This window comes from Hylobates moloch, unplaced genomic scaffold (genome assembly GCF_009828535.3).
Source record: "Hylobates moloch isolate HMO894 unplaced genomic scaffold, HMol_V3 SCAFFOLD_15, whole genome shotgun sequence".
Lineage (NCBI taxonomy): Eukaryota > Metazoa > Chordata > Mammalia > Primates > Hylobatidae > Hylobates > Hylobates moloch.
The window spans coordinates 29,342,378-29,361,248 of record NW_026652290.1 but is presented as its reverse complement, the minus strand read 5'-3'; the positions used below and the strand labels follow the sequence as shown (position 1 = coordinate 29,361,248).

Below are 18,871 nucleotides of genomic sequence, written 5' to 3'. Positions count from 1 at the left end.
ACCTGCGCAGTGAAGATACTAAACAGTGCCATCACCTCAGGGTCCCTTCTTTTCCCCCACCTCTTTTTGAACCATTTTAACCATTTTTAAGTATACAGTTTGGTGGCATTAAGCACATTCACACTGCTGTGCAACCATCACCAACCATCTGTTTCCAGAACTTTTTTCATCTTCCCGATTTCTCCTGTTTGAGTCACTGAGTTATTTCTGGAGAAATGCCCTGCGTGGGACTCCAGGTGCCTGGAAACTGAGGTGTCTTCACAGGGAGCCCACGGCAGCACGGGGGAAAATACGACTCAGCACAGGGAAGATCTGCTGCCTCCAAATAATGAGGAAAGGGTCATGAAGCTCAGAGAATAGAGGTCAATGGGTGATAGATTTCAACTCAGTAACTATCATAGGAAGTGCCATTTACTTTAGGTCTTGAAGAATATGTAGGGTTTCAACAGATGGAGCTAAGGGGCATGGAGAGGTTGACTGAGCCATTTCATCCTGCAGGTTCTTAAAAATCATCAGGATATGACAATTCCATTCTGTACCTTAACTTCACACCCTATGCACACAGTGCAAATGCTCCCGGTCACCATCTCCATCTTCTTTGCTCTGCAGTGCTGGCTTCCTGAGCATCTCCCTGCAGCCCAGCACCAAGCCCCACCCCAGCAGAGCCTCCGGGATTGGGAATCTCTTGGGCTGGAGCTATAGGCCTTGAGATTTCTGATGATGGCCACCAGGAAAGGCCATTAGTTGCAAACTCAAATGCACTCTCTGGTGTAATGTGTATGACCACAGGGAGCAGTGGTGCTGCTGTGACTTAGAAAGCTCTGTATTTTTTCAAAGATGGCAGATACTACTCAGCTTTAGCCTATTTTGCCAGATCTTCAGTTTTTTGTTTTTGTTTTTGTTTTTTCAAGAGAAGTCAGAAATCCTGATTTTAAAATGTGAAATTTCCCAATTTTTAAACATTGGTGGACCAATTTAAAAATACTTGCCCCTTGGCCGGGAATGGTGGCTCATGGCTGTAATCCCAGCACTTTGGGAAGCTGAGACAGGTGGATCGCTTGAGCTTAGGAGTTCAAGGCTACCCTGGGCAACATGATAAAACCCTGTCTCTAAAAATATACAAAAATTAACCAAATGTGGAGGTGTGTGCCTGTGGTCCCAGCTAGTTGAGAGGCTGAAGTGGGAGGATCACTTGAGCCTGGGAGGTCAAGGCTGCAATGAGCTATGATTAGGGCCCCTGCACTCCAACCTGGGCAACAGAGCAAGACCCTGTATCCAAAATACCTAAATAAACTAAACATTGGGGAGCCCTACAGAGGGAATCTGCAAGCCAGTTTTAGCCCGTGGCTGCAATTTGGAATCACTGCTGTCAACAGCCAGTTCTCCCTCTTAGACCTTAAGGGAGTGAAGAGAAGTGACGATATCCAGTCTTTGAGGCTCTTTCCTGACTTGCACTCAGCTTGGCTTCCTTAGATTTGGGAATGCTGTTACTGCAGCCATTCCAGCCTGACATTTGGAAATCCGAAGGACCACCATGCCCAGCTCTCACCTGATGTTCTCATTGGGCACCTTCCCGTATCTCTTGATGGCCGAACATTCATTCTTGTGGTTCAGCCAAGCATCCTTCTGGCAGGTGCGGTCGCAGTAATGGGCAAACTTGCACTGCCCACAGCGATGGAGCTTCTCCTGCCTCTTGAAGCAGGTATGGCACACAAAATTAACAAGGCTGGAAATAGAGAGAGAAGACAAATGATTGAGAGCACAGTGGAAAGGGCACCATGCAGCCAGTGGGACACCTGTGTTCCAGTACTGGTTCAGCTGGCTGGTCCTTGTTTATCTAAACTTCAGATTTCCACCTTCCAAAACGAGGAGTTTGAGCTTCCAAAGGCCCTTCCCAGCTATAACAATTCCTTTAGCAAATTTTGTTTTTGAGGTGGAGTTTCACTCTTGTTGCCCATGCTGGAGTGCAATGGCATGATCTCAGCTCACTGCAACCTCAGCTCACTGCAACCTCTGCCTCCCAGGTTCAAGCGATTCTTCTGCCTCAGCCTCCTGAGTAGTTGGGATTACAGGCACGTGCCACCACACTCAGCTAATTTTTGTATTTTTAGTACAGACGGGGTTTCACCACGTTGGTCAGGCTGGTCCCAAACTCCTGACAAGTGATCCACCCGCCTCAGCCTCCCAAACTGCTGGGATTACAGGCGTGAGCCACCGCACCTGGCCTACCAAATATTTTTAAGTGACCCCCATGTGAAGAACACTCTTACCCTCTGCATATAAGCCCTTCAATTCAATTCAGGAAGGGTAAACTCATGACCTAAGTGTATTAGGCACTGGGAATACCACAAATTACTAGAGAAACAATTGAACATGCAGTGTGGTGAACACTATGACAGGGGAGCACAGGGGGGTCCTAGACACTTTGGAGAAGACACTTGAATTCCTTATGGATCCCTCGCCCAAAGTCACAGGTCATTGGCACTGTGTTGGAGGGGGCATTTTGGTGACATGTCCTTCTCGTTGTTGAAACGTAGTGTCCCTTTCCCCAAAGAACAACAAATCATAATGATCCACAGTACGATGGGACAGGAGCATCACAGTATTGTATGCAAAAGAATATCTACACACTATGATATATGTCACAGTTTGTGCATTTTGCAACAGTAAGAATGACAAGGTTACTGATTTCACTGTCATTGACATATTCTCCCAGCTCAGAGCGAGGGTGGAAGTGATGAGGAGGAAAATGCGTGCCCATTCGATGGGTGAGGGAGAGAGGTGTGGGAAGATGAGGATCCCCACCCGGTGCTTCCAGCCTCTTAGTGTTCCCATTAGAGAGCCCCCTGTACCCCATGTTAAACCCATCGTTCAAACAGAAAAGGGCATAGGCTCCATAGGAAATGTATTTCAGGACACAGCCTGACATCCAGAGTGAGGGAAATCTGGTATGATGTACAGAATCTCTGGGCCTCAACCTCATGCTCCTGCAATGTGGGGAAGAGAAATCCCCACCTCTGAAGCAAAGAAATAATGAAAACCAGTTCCGTGATGTGCAGGGGAGCACTGAGCTTCCGGGAAGGAAGTGATTGGGTAAACTCAAGTAGGAGTCCACAGTCTAAACAGGGATCTCAAAAGTATAAGAACACAGGAGCTTTTAGAATCACAGAATTCCAGAGCCTGGAGGGAGAAGCTTCCACAGAACATTCAAGCACAGAAATCCTTTGTGTTTATCTCTGGGCATGAATATTCTAATTCCCACCGTAAAAAGGAGTTCACTGTTTCTGAGAACAGTCAGTTCATTGTTGGCCAGTCCTAATTGTTGCAAACTTCCTCCTTGTGTTAAGCTTGAATTTGCCTCCCCAGAAAACCTACTCCTGTACCCTAATTTGGCCTTCTGTGTCCTTGCCCAGTGGAACAAGCCTGGTCAGGTCAATTCTTCAAGAATTTGAAGACCGCTGCCTTGCTTCCCATTCATTTCTCTCCTCCAAGTTAAATACTCCCAGATCTTTAAACAATTCTTTGTACATGTTTTCTAGAATTCTCACACCTTTCTGGTGGCCTCTGATACACCTACAGAAATCCCTGTAGCCAAAGGAGGGTGGGTTTAGCTGAGAAATCAAGCAACATGTGCTGGCCAGTGCCAGGGGGTCAGGCTCAAGGACCAGCCCAAAGGCCAGGCCTGACCCTTGAGCCTGATCCCTGGCACTGATCCCAGCATGGCATCTAGAGGGGGATAGACAGGTGCAGAGCCAGCTAAGGGCACTGCAGGGGCTACTGCTCTATGCTACATCCTGGGCTTCCTAAAGTCCAGGCAGTTTTCAGCCTCTGGCTGGCCAGCTCAACACACTGTTATGTCCCCATCCACTAGGATGTGTATTGCTACTAATTTGTTAACAATCATAAAGTACTCGAGGGCATGAAAGGTTAGTGCTTATTTCTAATAAGCAGATTCAAGGTTATCCTCATAGTAACAGCTTCCTTACTCTTACACTTGCCTTCCCTTAAACTTTCCTAGTGAGCGAGGAGGAGTAGAATTACACTAGCATACTTAGAACTGCGCAGGATCTGCAGCCCGTCATAACTAGGCCACAGAGGGTGCACCCTCCCTGAGAAGGTCATATGTCATAAGTGCCCCAGCAGAATAGAGCACATGGGGCCCAATGGAACTCTGGCCACTTAGTGAACTCTCTAAACCCCTGGAGATGGAGAGCTATGAATTTCTTACATCTGCCTCAAGTCAGGATTGCATTTCCTGGCAGGAATTTGCAGTTCATTAGCAGGAACTGGACTGCTGAAAAATCCAAGTAAATTGGATTCCAAGAAGGCTCCAAATCTTGTCTCCTGGCCAAACACAGGTGAGAGCTTGGGTGTCAACACTTCACAATTATGGTGCCCAGAAAAGAGTATACTATTCAGATGTGGTGCCATGTACACTTGCCGGATCTCCACATTGTGCTTCCATTAGTTTCTTTAGTGAAAACCTCACATTAATTTAGGGTCAAATGGCCAGGTGCAGTGGCTCACACCTGTAATCCCAGCACTGTGGGAAGCCGAGGTGGGCAGATCACCTGAGGTCAGGAGTTTGAGAACAGCCTGGCCAACATGGTAAAACCCTGTTTCTACTAAAAATTCAGAAATTAGTTGGGCATGGTGGGACATGCCTGTAATCCCAGCTACTCAGGAGTCTGAAGCAGGAGAATTGCTTGAACCCAGGGACAGAGGTTGCAGTGAGCCGAGATCGTGCCACAGCAATCCAGCCTGGGTGACAGAGCGAGACTCTGTCTCAAAAAACAAAAAAAAGAAAAAGAAAAAAAAAAAAAAAGAAAAAATTAAGGTCAAATTACAAACATAGTCAGTAGAACGTTCCAAGCTTTCTCAAAGGTGCTGCAGTCAAGACAGAGTTTCCACTCTGTTTGTCTACACAGCATTGCATTTTCTAGACATCTTTATGGAGGTATGATTGACATACAACAGTGTTAAAAAAGAACACTTTGATAAGTTCTCACATATGCACCTACCCACGGAACCATCATCACAATCAAGATAATGAACATATCCGGGCAGGGCACGGTGGCTCATGCCTGTAATCCCAGCACTTTGGGAGGCCAAGGCAGGTGGATCATCTGAGGTCAGGAGTTTGAGACTAGCCTGGCCAACATGGCAAAACCCCGTCCCTACTAAAAATACAAAAATTAGTTGGGTGTGGTGGCGGGCACCTGTAGTCCCAGCTACTCGGTAGGCTGAGGCAGGAGAATCGCTTGAACCAGGGAGGCAGAGGTTGCAATGAGCCAAGATTTTGCCACTGCACTCCAGTCTGGGCAACACAGCGAGACTCTATCTCAAAAAAAAAAAATTAAATAATGAATATATCCATCGGCCCAAAAGCTCCTTTGTGACATTGAATTTTTTAACTTGAAGTGGAGTCTTCACCTTCATCCCTAACTGATGGTTTTCAGTGTAGCATTCCAAAACGTCAAGGTCATTTTGAATTTTCTTCTGTCATCTTTTATATTGGTATGCTGACCTCTGAGTCATCCGCAAATTTCAGAGTATGTCTTAGGTTAGGAATGAGGAAGGAGGAGCAGATGTCCACCTCTGGGGCATCAGGGCTCAGACCAGGAATACAAACCCAAGGCAGGAAAGAAAGGGAGGAGAGCCAGGAGGTGGTCTGGAGAGGGAACAGGTAGACGCAAGCACAATCATGCTGTCTGTCCCTTGTAATCTGCCACTTGTAACTCCATGCCTGTCTGTTCCAAGGTCGTCCATCAGCGAGCAACCCCACAACAGAACTGCTCTCGTATTTTACACCCAAATTGACATTTTAGAATAGCATAGTACAATATCCTCCATCTTTTTATTCATATACATATATTCACACATTCATATTTCATGTATACACTAATATGTTGCCTACCAAACAAAAACATTACACTTCACAATTCTCTGTTTTATTGTTTTAAATTTCAAACACAAATGAAAATTCCAGGTGATCACCTAGGTAATCACCTAGGTGAACACTTAGAATAACAAATTTTGAGTCTTCATCTTTACAATCACTGCTTATTTCTAATCAACTTAAAAATGTGGGAATATGTGGTATCACAAGGATTGGAGACAGACTGTGGCCAACACAATCTGGAATAACTCTAAAGCTTAAGAATTTACTCTCACAACGAACACATGTAGTTGAGTCCACGTGGCTGACTGTATAAGCGAAGGTCCTCAGAATTAACTTCCAGGCAGAATACAATGTTTATTAAAAGATATGTAATTTTAAAATGTGCTAAAATGAGGTTTACCCAACAGCAGTTTTTCAGAACTTAGACCCTTACGGATTTTGGGGTGAAGAGAAGTGTTTTATCTTTGACGTTCTTTAGAATTGCTGGTACATGGTGATAACAAAAAACAGATTGACTTTTATTGTTTTTTGTTTTTTCTTTTGAGATGGAGTCTCACTCTGTAGCCCAGGCTGGAGTGCAATGACATGATCTCGGCTCACTGCAACCTCTGCCTCCTGGGTTCAAGAGATTCTCCTGCCTCAGCCTCCCTAGTAGCTGGGATTACAGGCACCCGCCACCACGCCTGGCTAATCTTTGTATTTTTTAGTAGAGAAGGGTTTTCACCATGTTGGTCAGGCTAGTCTGGAACTCCTGACCTCGTGATCTGCCCACCTCGGCCTCCCAAAGTGCTGGGATTATTGTTTTTAAATTCTGTGCAAAGGCCCCTTACTCAATGACCTTATTGCAGACATCAGGGATGGACCCCTTGCACAACCCTGTCCTTACTTAGTCCACGCTGCTTGTGGGGCTTATTATGGCAAGTTTTCCTAGCCTGGTTCCAACAGAAAGAATATGTCTGGCCTGGCATTTGCCTCCAAGCTCCCATTAACTAACTTAATATACTTCTAATAGGGCATGATTATGGAATAATCTATCTGCTATTAACTGCAGCTATATTATGTCCCTAAGAATAAATTCCAGTGGCATGACCCTCATGTTCTCAAAGTCAGTAATAACCACTGTGACCAGGAGAAGGCTGGAGACAGAGCCTTAAGCTGCTGCAAAGCAGCCTTCACCCAAGATTGGGTGACAGGGAGAACATTACACTTATATAATCATTTTATCAGGACTTGGATCAATTCATGTTATCTCATGAGATTCTTTGCTATCAAAGAATTCCTGTTATCTCATGAGATTCTTTGCTGTAATAAACTTTGAATACTTTTCATAAAAAGAAAATGTGATCAATGATTTCTTTTCCCATGGTGAACTTGGATGGGTTCCAAATATGAACCACTAAATAGTTCCTCCAGCATCACAGATCTGTTTTATATCCCATTCTGTAATTTTGCTAGGGCCTACAGCCAAGTTTTAGAAGCCGGTGAAACCCAGGAAGCATTGAGTTATTGTTCTTAAATTTAGGTTTCCTTTGGGATGAAGCTTACCTTCTCTCTATGCCCTCGGCTGCTGGTAGGGCTTAGCCGCAAGGCTGGAGCTGGGGAGAAGGAGGATGCAGAGTCGGGCTTTTGGAACTTCAGTATGCACACACATCACCAGCAATCTTGTTAAAACTCGGGTTCTGATTTAGTATGGGGGTGGGGGCTGGGATTCTGCATTTCTAACAAGCTCCCAGGCAATACTGATGCTTCAACTTTGAGTAGCAAGAATGTCGAGAAGAGAGAAAACCCAAATCCTGCTCCTTCTGGTGGGATAAACTGAGATGTGTCAAGTAGACAGGAAAGGGAAATTTTTTGTTTTCTTTCAAATGTAGTCTGAAATTTTTTTTAAGCCTATCCCTCTGGTTCCCATCTCCCCTCATCGGCATGGGGTTGGGTATTATGGAAGATCAAACCTAGAGTTGGTCAGAGCTGGGTTCTACTCCTGACTCCAATATCTACTGGCTGTGTGACCTTGAGCAAGTCCCCTAACTTCTCCAAGCTTTTGTTTCCTTATGTGAAAATGGGAATAGCAACACCTAGATCTTGCTATCTTTTAGACTACTGACCAATACTTTTGAATGAAATATACTTACTATTTTAAAAAATTCAAGCAAGATGAAAATTACAAAGAAGTTCTGAAATCTCACCACTCTCATAGTGATTTTAGAGTTAAAAGAAATCACATATGTAAGGTGGTCAGCACAGAGCCTGGCACTGGATAAGTATTCAGTGGACATCAGCCTGGGCCACCCATCCTGCCTGTCACTCAGAGAGGGCTGGGCCAGGTTGATCGCCGAACTCCTCTCACCCGCAGCACCAGCTCATTCCAGGCAGCTGCCAGAGAGGAAGACAGCCCAGCTACAGGAGAACATCGTATGGGGACAAGGGCACTCCTCTGACAGAAATGCCCATCCTGGCCGAGCATGGTGGCTCATGCCTGTAATCCCAGCACTTTGGGAGGCCAAGGCAGGTGGATCACAAGGTCAGGCGTTCGAGACCAGCCTGGCCAATATAGTGAAACCCCATCTCTACTAAAAATACAAAAAATTAGCCAGGCGTGGTGGCGGGCACCTGTAATCCCAGCTACTAGGGAGGCTGAGGCAGGAGAATCGCTTGAACCTGGGAGGCAGAGCTTGCAGTGAGCCAAGATCATGCCACTGCACTCTAGCCTGGGTGACAATGTGAGACTCTGTCTCAAAAAAATAAAAAAGAAATGCCCACCCCTCCCCTCCTCTGCCTTACTGCCCTCAGTGCAGGAGAGTGTCCAAATAACATGAAGTCCTAAAGCCACTTTTTGGATTCCGAGAAAGAGCATTTGTCCCAGGCAGGCTTAGCTGGATGACCTTCATCAAGTCTCATTTCTCCCCAGTCTTATATTCCTATTCACACAAGAAGGTATCAACTCCCACTCACACAGCACTTTGCCATTTCAAAGAGATGCTTTTAGTGATTCGTTTTTTAAAAAATCTTCACAGCAACCCTTTAGACTGGCCGAGATCATTATCCTCACAGGGATATTATTCTCTTAAGGGTCCCTGATGCTGGACGCTGCTCCCAGCACAGAGGGTGGGTGGATGCAGCTACAAGGCCCACCTGCTTGGCCTGCAGCCTTGAATGTGCCCTACTCCAGCAGCTGGTCCCCTCTCACTCTGCTCTGCAGCCCTGCTGGACTCTGTGATCTGTCAGAGTGAAGAGGGCTGGAAGGGCAGCTGCTGCTCAGCTCCTTGTATGGAAATAGTTGCTCACGGACAGATAAATGCAAAGACAACGTGCCTGCATGGTGGGCAAGCCCTCCAAAAACTCAAGAGAGGACTGGACCAACAGTTCAACAGTTCTGTCTTTCAGGGCTGCTTACAAACTCCTAGCCTGCCAGAAGGTATCTCCTCAAAAACTAGAGGGAAGTGTCTTTTTTTTTTTTTTTTTTGAGACAGGGTCTTTCTCTGCCCTCCAGTTTGGAATGCAATGGCATAATCACGGCTCATTGTAGCCTCAAACTCGTGGGCTCAAGCGACCCTCCCACCTTAGCCTCCCAAGTAGCTGGGACTACAGGTGCATGCCACCACGTTCAGCTTGTTTTTATTTTTTTTGTAGAGATGGAGTCTCATTATGTTGCCCAGGCTGGTCTCAAACTCTTGAGCTCAAGCGATCTGCCTGCCTCAGCTTCCCAAAATGCTGGGATTACAGGCGTGAGCCTACTGCGCCCAGCCTGGGGGTAGGTGTCTTAAAGAACATCCCATCCCTCAAGTACCCAGATAACTTCACAATATTTTAAATTCTTTTTCTCATTCCTTCTTTCCCTCTCTCTTTCCTTCCCTCCCTGCTTCTTTCTGCAAGTATTTATTGAGTATCTGTTATGTGCATTGAGCTAGGTAACAGAGAGCCTTAAAAGATAAAGGAAGGCAGAGCGCGGTGGCTCACGCCTGTAATCCCAGCACTTCGGGAGGCCAAGGCGGGCGGATCACGAGGTCAGAAGATCGAGAACATCCTGGCCAACACGGTGAAACCCCATCTCTACTAAAAATACAAAAAAAAAAAAAAAAAATTAGCCAGGCGTGGTGGCGGGCACCTGTAGTCCCAGCTACTCGGGAGGCTGAGGCAGGAGAATGGCGTGAACCCAGCAGGCGGAGCTTGCAGTGAGCAGAAATCGCACCACTGCACTCCAGCCTGGGCGACAGAGTGAGACTCTGTCTCAAAAAAAAGAAAGATAAAAGAAATACCGACTTTGCCTTCAAGCAGTCCCCAGGCTGGGATGGGACATAAACACATATAAACAAGGCAGGACCCACATTCCAAAAGCATGTTAACTTGCTGTAAGTTTCAAGGAAGAGAGACTACTTCAACTGAGGTAGGGGAGGCAATCTAGAAAGGCATCACCTACGAGATGAGGAGACATTGTTCTGACCTCAGAGGTGGGCTGAGTTTGTACTCAGAGAAGGTCGAGGTCTTCCAGAAAGAGGCACTGATATGAGGCAAATGTGTCGGTGTGGGGGTGTACATATAGGAGACAGAGGTAGCCGCTGGATGAGATCATGAGATTCATGCTTGCACTGACTATTAAATACCTTGACATAAGAAGTCAGTGGGGGCCAGGGGTAGTGGCTGACACCTGTAATCCCAGAACCTTGGGAGGCTGAGGCAGGAGGATCACTTGAGCCCAGGAGTTTGAGACCAGCTTGGGAAAAATAGCGAGACCACTGTCTCCACAAAAAACAAAAATAAAAAGTAGCCAGCCATGGTGGTGGGCACCTGTAGTCCCAGCTACTCCAGAGGCTGCGGTGGGAGGATGACTTGGGCCCAGCAGGTAGAGGCTGCAGTGAGCCATGATTGTGCCATGACACTCCAGCCTGACCAACAGAGTGAGACCCTATCTCAAAAAAAAATAAATAAATAAAAGAATTAAAAGGTACTGTTTTCTTGGATCAAGCCTGGAGATTGCCAATTTATTTTTAACATCCCTTTTTTTATTAAAACACCAACTCTCAAGATTTTCTCTTCCACAGCTCACACACCCTACGAAGACCTGTATATATTTACATGGCCTAGCTGAAGCACACCCCTCAATTCATGTTCAGAACATATCCTGGGATGCGAGTGGGTAAAGATAGCATCATTATGGGGACAACCTGCCATTTGATCTAATCCACCTTTAAAAGGCAATCATTCTCAGACTTCTGGATTTAAGAATTATTGAGCAATATTTAGCAATACAGCTCACAACAGGTTGTGTAACATGCCGACATGTCTTGCCTCTGCAGCTAAAAGTGCCAAATGAAAAGCAGAATTCTAAATCGACTGTGGTTATTCTCAATATCCAATGCAAACATTTAAGGCTGTCACTTGAATACTTTAACACTTACTCATTTTCTGAACTAATTGTTTCGGAATTTCTCTAATCCTTTTATTAAATTATTTCCATTTATAGCATCATTTATCCCCCACTAACCAACCACCAGCTGTTATCAGATTAAAGGCCACATGTGTGTTTGCGTGTCTGCCAGGGCTAATCCTGCCATTCCCACAGGCTCACACAGAACTACACTGGCTAAACCCCACCAGCTCTGCTGCACCTAAGAAAGCTCATAACTGGTTCCATTTTCAAAAAAAGCCTGGTTGACAGTAATTTATTTACAAATACTCAACTTTTTCTCATGTTCCCCACCATCTTTCTCCCTATACACACACTGTATATACATAATCTCCAGATCACTTTCAACTTTGTAACCAGAATAATTTAGAGACTGCTCAAGTTTTTATTTAAAGAACTTAAAAAAATCCACTAACTGTCCATGCTCCTTCTTAACATATTTTGTGATGAATTGGATCAATCCAGAAAATTCTTACTGGTTGGGGTAGATTGAATAATAGCCCCCCAAAAATTGTCAATGTCCTAATCCCCAGAACTTGTAAATAGGTTACATTACATGGCAGAGGAACTTTGCATGTGTGATTAAGTTAAAGATCTTGAGACAAGGACAGTATCCCGAATTACCTAGGTGGGCCTAATGTAATTGCAAGTCTTTATAAGAGGAGGCAGGAGGTCAGAGGGGAACAAGATGTTTACACTGCTGACTTTAAAGATTCAGGAAGGGGGCCATGAGCCAAGGAATGTGGGCAGCCTCAAGAAGATGGAGATAGCAAAGAAACAGAAGTGTCAGCCTGTTTTAGACTTCTAACCTCCAAAACTATAAGATAATAAACTTGTGTTGTTTTCAGCCATTGAAGTTACAGTAGTTTGTGACAGCAGCAAAGGGAACTAAAGGCTGGGTGCCTAGGGGCTCACGTCTGTAATCCCAGCACTTTTGGAGGCTGAGGCAGGCAAATCTCTTGAGGTCAGTAGTTTCAGACCAGCCTGGGCAACATAGTGAAACCTCATCTTCTTTCCCTCTCTCTTTCTCTCTCTTTCCTTCCCTCCCTGATTCTTTCCACAAGTATTTATTGAGCATCTGTTATGTGCATTGGGCTGGGTAATAGAGGGGAGAACTAGACATAAAGGAGTAATAAACAAATGAGTTATGCATATACTTAAAAATTGAGGGCATCAAAAGAAAACAACAATTCAGAAAAGAACAAATGTTAAAAAAAACTTTCACTTCTCTAATAATAAAAAATTCAAGTTAAAAAAATACTAAAATAAGTTTTAAGAGATTAAGTTGACAAACATGAAAAAGTGAAATAGTTTTCTGTGTTGGCCAGTGTTGGGATGAGGAGACAACCCCTGTGCTGCTAGTAGAAAAATGTATGATCTCCTTTGGTGAGGTAATTTGGAAATCTATATCAAAAGCCTTAAAAATGTCTTTTGAATTCAAAATTTGTACCTGTAGGAATTTGTCTTTAATACATAATCAGAGATATATGGGAAGATCTACTAGGAAAAAGAAGAGCATTACCTTGATATCCAAAACATAGCATCTACAAATTAGTTCAGACCTTGTAGAAAGCAGCCTGGAGAGTTCTTAAAAAACTAAAACTAGAATTACCATTCGACCCAGCAATCCCATTACTAAATATCTACCTGAAGGAAAATAAATTATTCTACCAAAAACATACCTGCACTCATTTGTTTATCACAGCACTATCCACAGTAGCAAGGACATGGAAACAACCCAGGTGCCCATCAATGGTGGATTGTATAAAGAAAACCTGGTGCATATATACCCTGTAATACTACACAGCCATTAAAAAAGAACAAAATCACGTCCTTTGCAGCAATATGGGAGCAACTGGAGGCCATTCTCCTAAGCAAATTAATACAGAAACAGAAAACCAAATAACATGTTTTTATTTTGAAGTGGGAGGTTAACATTGGGTACATATGGACACAAAAATGTGAACAATAAACACTGGAGATTCCAAAAGGGGAGAGGGAGGGAGAGGGGGAAGAATTGAAAAGCTACCTATAGGGTACCATGTTCACTACCTGGGCAAGCAGATAATTAGAAGCCCAAATCTCAGCATCACACAATATGCCCATGTAGCAAACCTGCACATGTACCCCCAAAATCTAAAATAAAAATAAAAACAATTATATGGCATCTAATTAAATTAATATACAAGTCAACAAAAAGAATACTATGCAGCCATTAAAATGGTGTAGAAGGATATTAATGGTTTGAAAGTTGTTCACAACATATTATGAAGTAAATAAACAGGTTACAAAATAATCCAACTTTTTTGAGAGAAAAAGTATATACAACTTAACTACATTGAACCTGAAATTATTAAATGCACCATTTTTATTCACTACTAAGAAATCAAAAAAAATCTGCCAATTAAACCATAATGAGCCATAGATTTTAGGACACATTATGATTTCAGAGAAGTTAAAATATGTATTCTGGAATTGATAAATACAGCATATTATGTATGTCCCATTTTCCCTCCATTCTGAAATAAACTTCTTTTCCCATATTTTAATATCCAGAATTTAGGGATATTTTGTGTCTTACAATCAAAGCATATATTTAATGTAGTGTTTCTGCCAGGCGCAGTGGCTCACGCCTATAATCCTAGCACTTTGGGAGGCCAAGACCGGCAGATCACTTGAGGCCGGGAGTTCGAGACCAGCCTGGGCAACAGGGTGAAACCCTGTCTCTACTAAAAATACAAAAATTAGCTGGGTGTAGTGGCGTAAACCTGTAGTCCCAGCTACTCGGGAGGCTGAGGCAGGAGAATCACTTGAGCCCAGGTGGCAGAGGTTGCAGTGAGCCGAGATCTCACCACTACACTCCAGCCTGGGTGACAGAGCAAGATTTCATCTCAAAAAATAAAAATAATAACAATAATAATGTAGTATTTCTTCCAAGACCCCCACCCCACCTATAACTCATCAGAATCAAGAAAATATTTTATATGCATTGTATTTGCATCAGAAAACAAGGAGGATATACACCAGAATGTTAATAGCTGGGGTTTTTTTTCCAAATGATAAGATTGCAGAGAATTATTATTTTCTTCCTTAACAACAACAACAAAAACCAGCATTGCGAATTCCCAGGTTGGCCCCATGCTATGTAGAAGCTAGGGGGATCACTTGGGCTAAGGTACCACAGAGTTCCCACTCACTGTCCTCCTGAGAACTGGAAACTCTCAGAGTGGAGAGTCAAAGGGGCAGAGAGCAACTTTTACCCACTCATGCATCACCCCCGGTATCTCAACTACCATAAAATACTGTGTCCAAAAAAGGCAACTCCTTGGTAACAGTACTTCACTCCCTTCCAGCACCCAACTGCAACACCTAAGGGGATGGCAAATAGACTTCATTTTTAAATGCTAGTTCTCATTGATTGGTAGTAGCCCCCTGGAGGACCTACTGGAAGGGATTCTGAGGCCAAGTTGGAGTTCAGGAGGAAGGTATGCCTGATTGATTAGTCATGCCTAGCACTTAATCCAAGTGCTACATAATAGCTAGGCCTGAAAGCATTTTCCCAGCTTTATTCTTGCTCTCTTACCTTCAAGAAGACTACCTGTTTTTCCAACCATCAAAGGTGAAGAGATCCTAACCAGACTAAGGACCATAATTTAAGGGCCTGGATTGTTACTGTTAATGCTAAACAAAGCCCATTCTAGCAAAGACAAAATTCAGGTTTACAAACCAGCATTTCACAGTATGGCATTATATTTTAAAGCCAAATAACACATATATTACTGGCCTAGTAATTACACTCCTGTGATACACACCTCATGTATTTGCTTTCCAAGAGATAGGATCAAAAATGTTCATAGCAACCATTCACAGGAGAATGGAAAAATAAATTTGGTACATAGACACACACAAAGTTTATTCACTTTATTAGTTTCACAAAACCACACAGATGAATAATAAACATTTCAGTGAAAGAAGCAAGTGGCATAAAACCACATATAATATTGTACCTTTGTTTAAAAGATCAAAAACAAAACATAACTAAATTATATATTGTTTAGGAATATGTGACTGTGATGAAACTATTACTTTTTTTTTTTTTTTTTTTTTTTTGAGAAATAATCTTGCTCTGTCACCCAGGCTAGAGTGAAGTGGCACGATCTTGGCTCATTGCAACCTCTGCCTCCCGGGTTTAAGCGATTCTCTCACCTCAGCCTTCTGAGTAGCTGGGATTACAAACACCTGCCATCATGCCTGGCTAATTTTCGTATTTTTGTAGAGACAGAGTTTCACCACGTTGGCCAGGCTACTCTTGAACTCCTGACTTCAGGTGATCCACCTGCCTAGGTCTCCCAAAGTGCTGGGATTACAGACATGAGCCACCACACCCGGCCAAAACTATTATTTAAAAGGCAGTAGAATATACAACACAAAACCTAGGATAATTACCTTTGGAGCAGGCACGCGACAGGATAGAGAATATGTAACATATTGGAATATTCTAGTTAAGTTGGTTTGGTGTTGATTTATTGCTATGCTTTATATAATATATGTTAGAATATATAATACACACTGTTTGAAAGAATTAATTTTCATTTAATGCAGTGCTCAACTAAAAATAAAATCTTTCTCCACATCTGCGTGGAAGAGTAGGAAAGCCTGTCTTGCAGTAACATGGACTAGAACAAGCCAGTTTTGTACAGTGACTTTTGTGGGTGACTCAGTCCCACCTCTGCAAACAATTTTCTCATCTATGGTGGCTGAGCCTCACCAGGAGCCTAAAATGCATAAAACTTTCCTTTAATGCCTCTTTGGGCTGTCTCTGGTATAACCAAAGAAAGCACAGCTCCCTCATCTGTGCAGTGACAAGTTTGGGTAAAGCATTTTTTGAAAAAAAACTACCTCTTTTAGATTTTTTTTCAATCGTTTTAAAGGTCATTTATACCATTTATCCCACTTTTATTACTATTGTAAAAATAATATATGATTTTATGTAGCATTTATCTGCAGTGTACATGAAGGTATTTTTATAGTTGTCACTTCAAATGAATGACAAATTCTTTATAATAACAAAAACGTGGAAACAATCCAAATGGCCAGTCATCAGCAGGTAATAGAAGAACATGTAGCCCTTAAGTACTATGTCTCTGAAGAGTGTATAATAGCACAGAAGATGTCAAAATTATTAAATGAAAAAGCATAATAGCTTGTATAATGAGTATATTACAGCCAAATGAAACCTATGTTTTAAAACAAACCAAAAATAGATACCCAACATGTTAAGAGTGGTTATCGTTGTGGATATCTTATCTTTCTAAATTTTCTAAAATGACAATGCCTTGCTTTTATAATGGAATGCAAGCCCATTCAACTTTCACCTTCTTGAAGTGGAACTGATTGGCTAGATTGACTTTGGGGAATTGGAGGCAGCAAATGGAGATGTTCTTCACAAGGCCAAGCAGTAACTCACGGGCAGCGCCAGGATTAGTGTTGACAGTCTCTGTGTTTCTGGGTTGTGTTTTCACTCTGAATCCAGCTGGCTCCCTAACTGTACTCACCCCTCCCCTGACACATACACACACACACACACACACACACACACACACACACACATTAATGAAATAAAACAAGCTCCCCCTGAAAAAGTCACCTCAGCCCCTTATATTCCTCGAGTGGTGGTGAGCCATATGCCCCAGTTCACACCCTTTTCCCTGAAGGTCTTATTGGGCAGGAAGACAAGAGAATGTGAATACTAATCAAGTTATCTCTGAGAAGCAGTGCCCTTTCCCAGGGTGGTCAGTGCAGCCAGCCAACCGCAAAGCCTAGGTTATCAGACTCAAACCACATAGATGTCAAGCAGGTCACCCCAACCTTGATCTCAGAAAATATTGACAATTTAATGTAATCACCATGTAGGTTTGTTTAAAATGAAGATTTATTACTAATTTAAAAGCTTGGTAGTCTAGTGTGGCCAAGGTTGTGAGGAAGCGGGAATGTAAATTTAATAGAGCCTGTTTGGAGAGCCTATAAAACTGAAAACATCACATCCTATGGCCCAGCAATTCCTCTTCTAGTCCTGTGCCCTAGAGAACAATCGAACATATGTACAGGTAGACACGATCAAGGATTTTCATTTTTTTCATGAAAAATTAAAAACTACCAATTGTCTCTCAATAGGGGAATGGATAAATAAAACGTCATATATTTATAGGATGAAATATTTAAAATTAAGATTGGTGAGTCATATGGCATATCAATCTATATGGATAGCTCTATAAAGGAAACAGATCTTTGGAATTTAAAAGAAGTATCTATAGATTTATAGTTCCTGCAAGGATAGACATCAAAAATGTGTTGTTTAGGGAAAAGAGTGAGTTCTAAAATGACATCTGAAGTATGACACCATTTCTGTAAAAAAAAAAAACAAAAAACACAAACTACAGCCATCCATTTTGATAAGTGCAGATATATGTATGTAATAGCACAGGAACATTCTAGAAGGAAATACATTGAAATAATAGCAGCGGTAATATCTGAGGAAAGACAGAGGGGACTGGAATTGGGTGATACTCTGATTTTTCAAGGGTAAGTGGATTCCTGGGTTATTCATAATTATAAATATACAAATAGTTTATAATTTTTTAGGTCTCAGCAATTACTTTATCTGGTAATATATTTATAATAAAAAGAAAGCTAAAAATACAGAGCTTTCTGTCGGAAAATATTTCCCACAGCACCACACCCACCTTTCCACTCCCAGCACACCCTCTCAGCCAAGTTGGCCAGTGTTGGGAGAAAGTGCCCCCAAAGTCTTTGCTCACCTTTGCCACCCTTCTAGGAGCCACAGTAAATCACACTGGCAACGACTCCTTGCAGAAAAATTAGCGCTCAGAAGTGCCATTTTGTTCAAAAAAGAGCATATGAATTTTACCCCTTCCCCTGATGATTTTTGAGAGCAAAGTATTGTAGAGTTCGGCACCAGCCAAACCAACAGGAGAGAAGGCAACTCCCCACATTTCATACCTGTCAAAAACCACTGCGGAATAAGCCCGCTCAGCAAAGATGATATCTGCAGCCCAGAACTCCTTGGTGGCCTTCAGACCCCTTCCTTTGCCCTCAGCAGTGAAGACCTCCACGTTCTCCATTCTCCCTATTGTCATCTCAGAGTCTGTCAGGCCAGCGCGGCAGATATTTAACACTGAGCCAAATCCCTTGTCATTGCTATTTCAGCACCTTCAGCATCCCAAAGAGCAAGACTATAAATGGACAAGCCACCTCCCCTTCCCTACTCGCTCTCAGCCACTGGGCCCTCACCTCCCCCTCTGCTACTTTTCCTGGAGGTGGGGATGGGACAGGCAAGAGAACAAGTGAACTGGAAAGGGTTTCATTCATCACCCAGCAAAGCCGACAGAACAGAAAATGACCATGGGTTAATATGCTTCTGGAATAGGGCCTGAAAAGTTTTGAGAGGTTCCATTGCAAGCAGAAGCTATCTGTATGTGCTAAGTTCTGAACTGCAACAATCCTGTTCGGCTTTAGTTGGAGTAGGGAACATTTGGTCAGGAGGG

General features: G+C 43.1%; 1 protein-coding gene across 2 annotated transcripts in view; it reads right to left on the bottom strand.

The window, feature by feature from the left end:
* SMYD1 (SET and MYND domain containing 1) overlaps positions 1-18,583 on the bottom strand; it is a 45,514-nt gene extending 26,931 nt beyond the window's left edge. For both annotated transcript variants that reach the window (XM_032177542.2, XM_032177543.2), the window contains exons 1-2: positions 18,327-18,583; positions 1,550-1,726 (exon numbers count right to left, since the gene is read on the bottom strand). In XM_032177542.2, coding sequence (XP_032033433.1) covers positions 1,550-1,726; positions 18,327-18,463 — 314 coding nt within the window. In that variant the 5' untranslated portion in view covers positions 18,464-18,583. The remainder of the gene's footprint in view (positions 1-1,549; positions 1,727-18,326) is intronic.
* Positions 18,584-18,871: the final 288 nt, after the last annotated feature.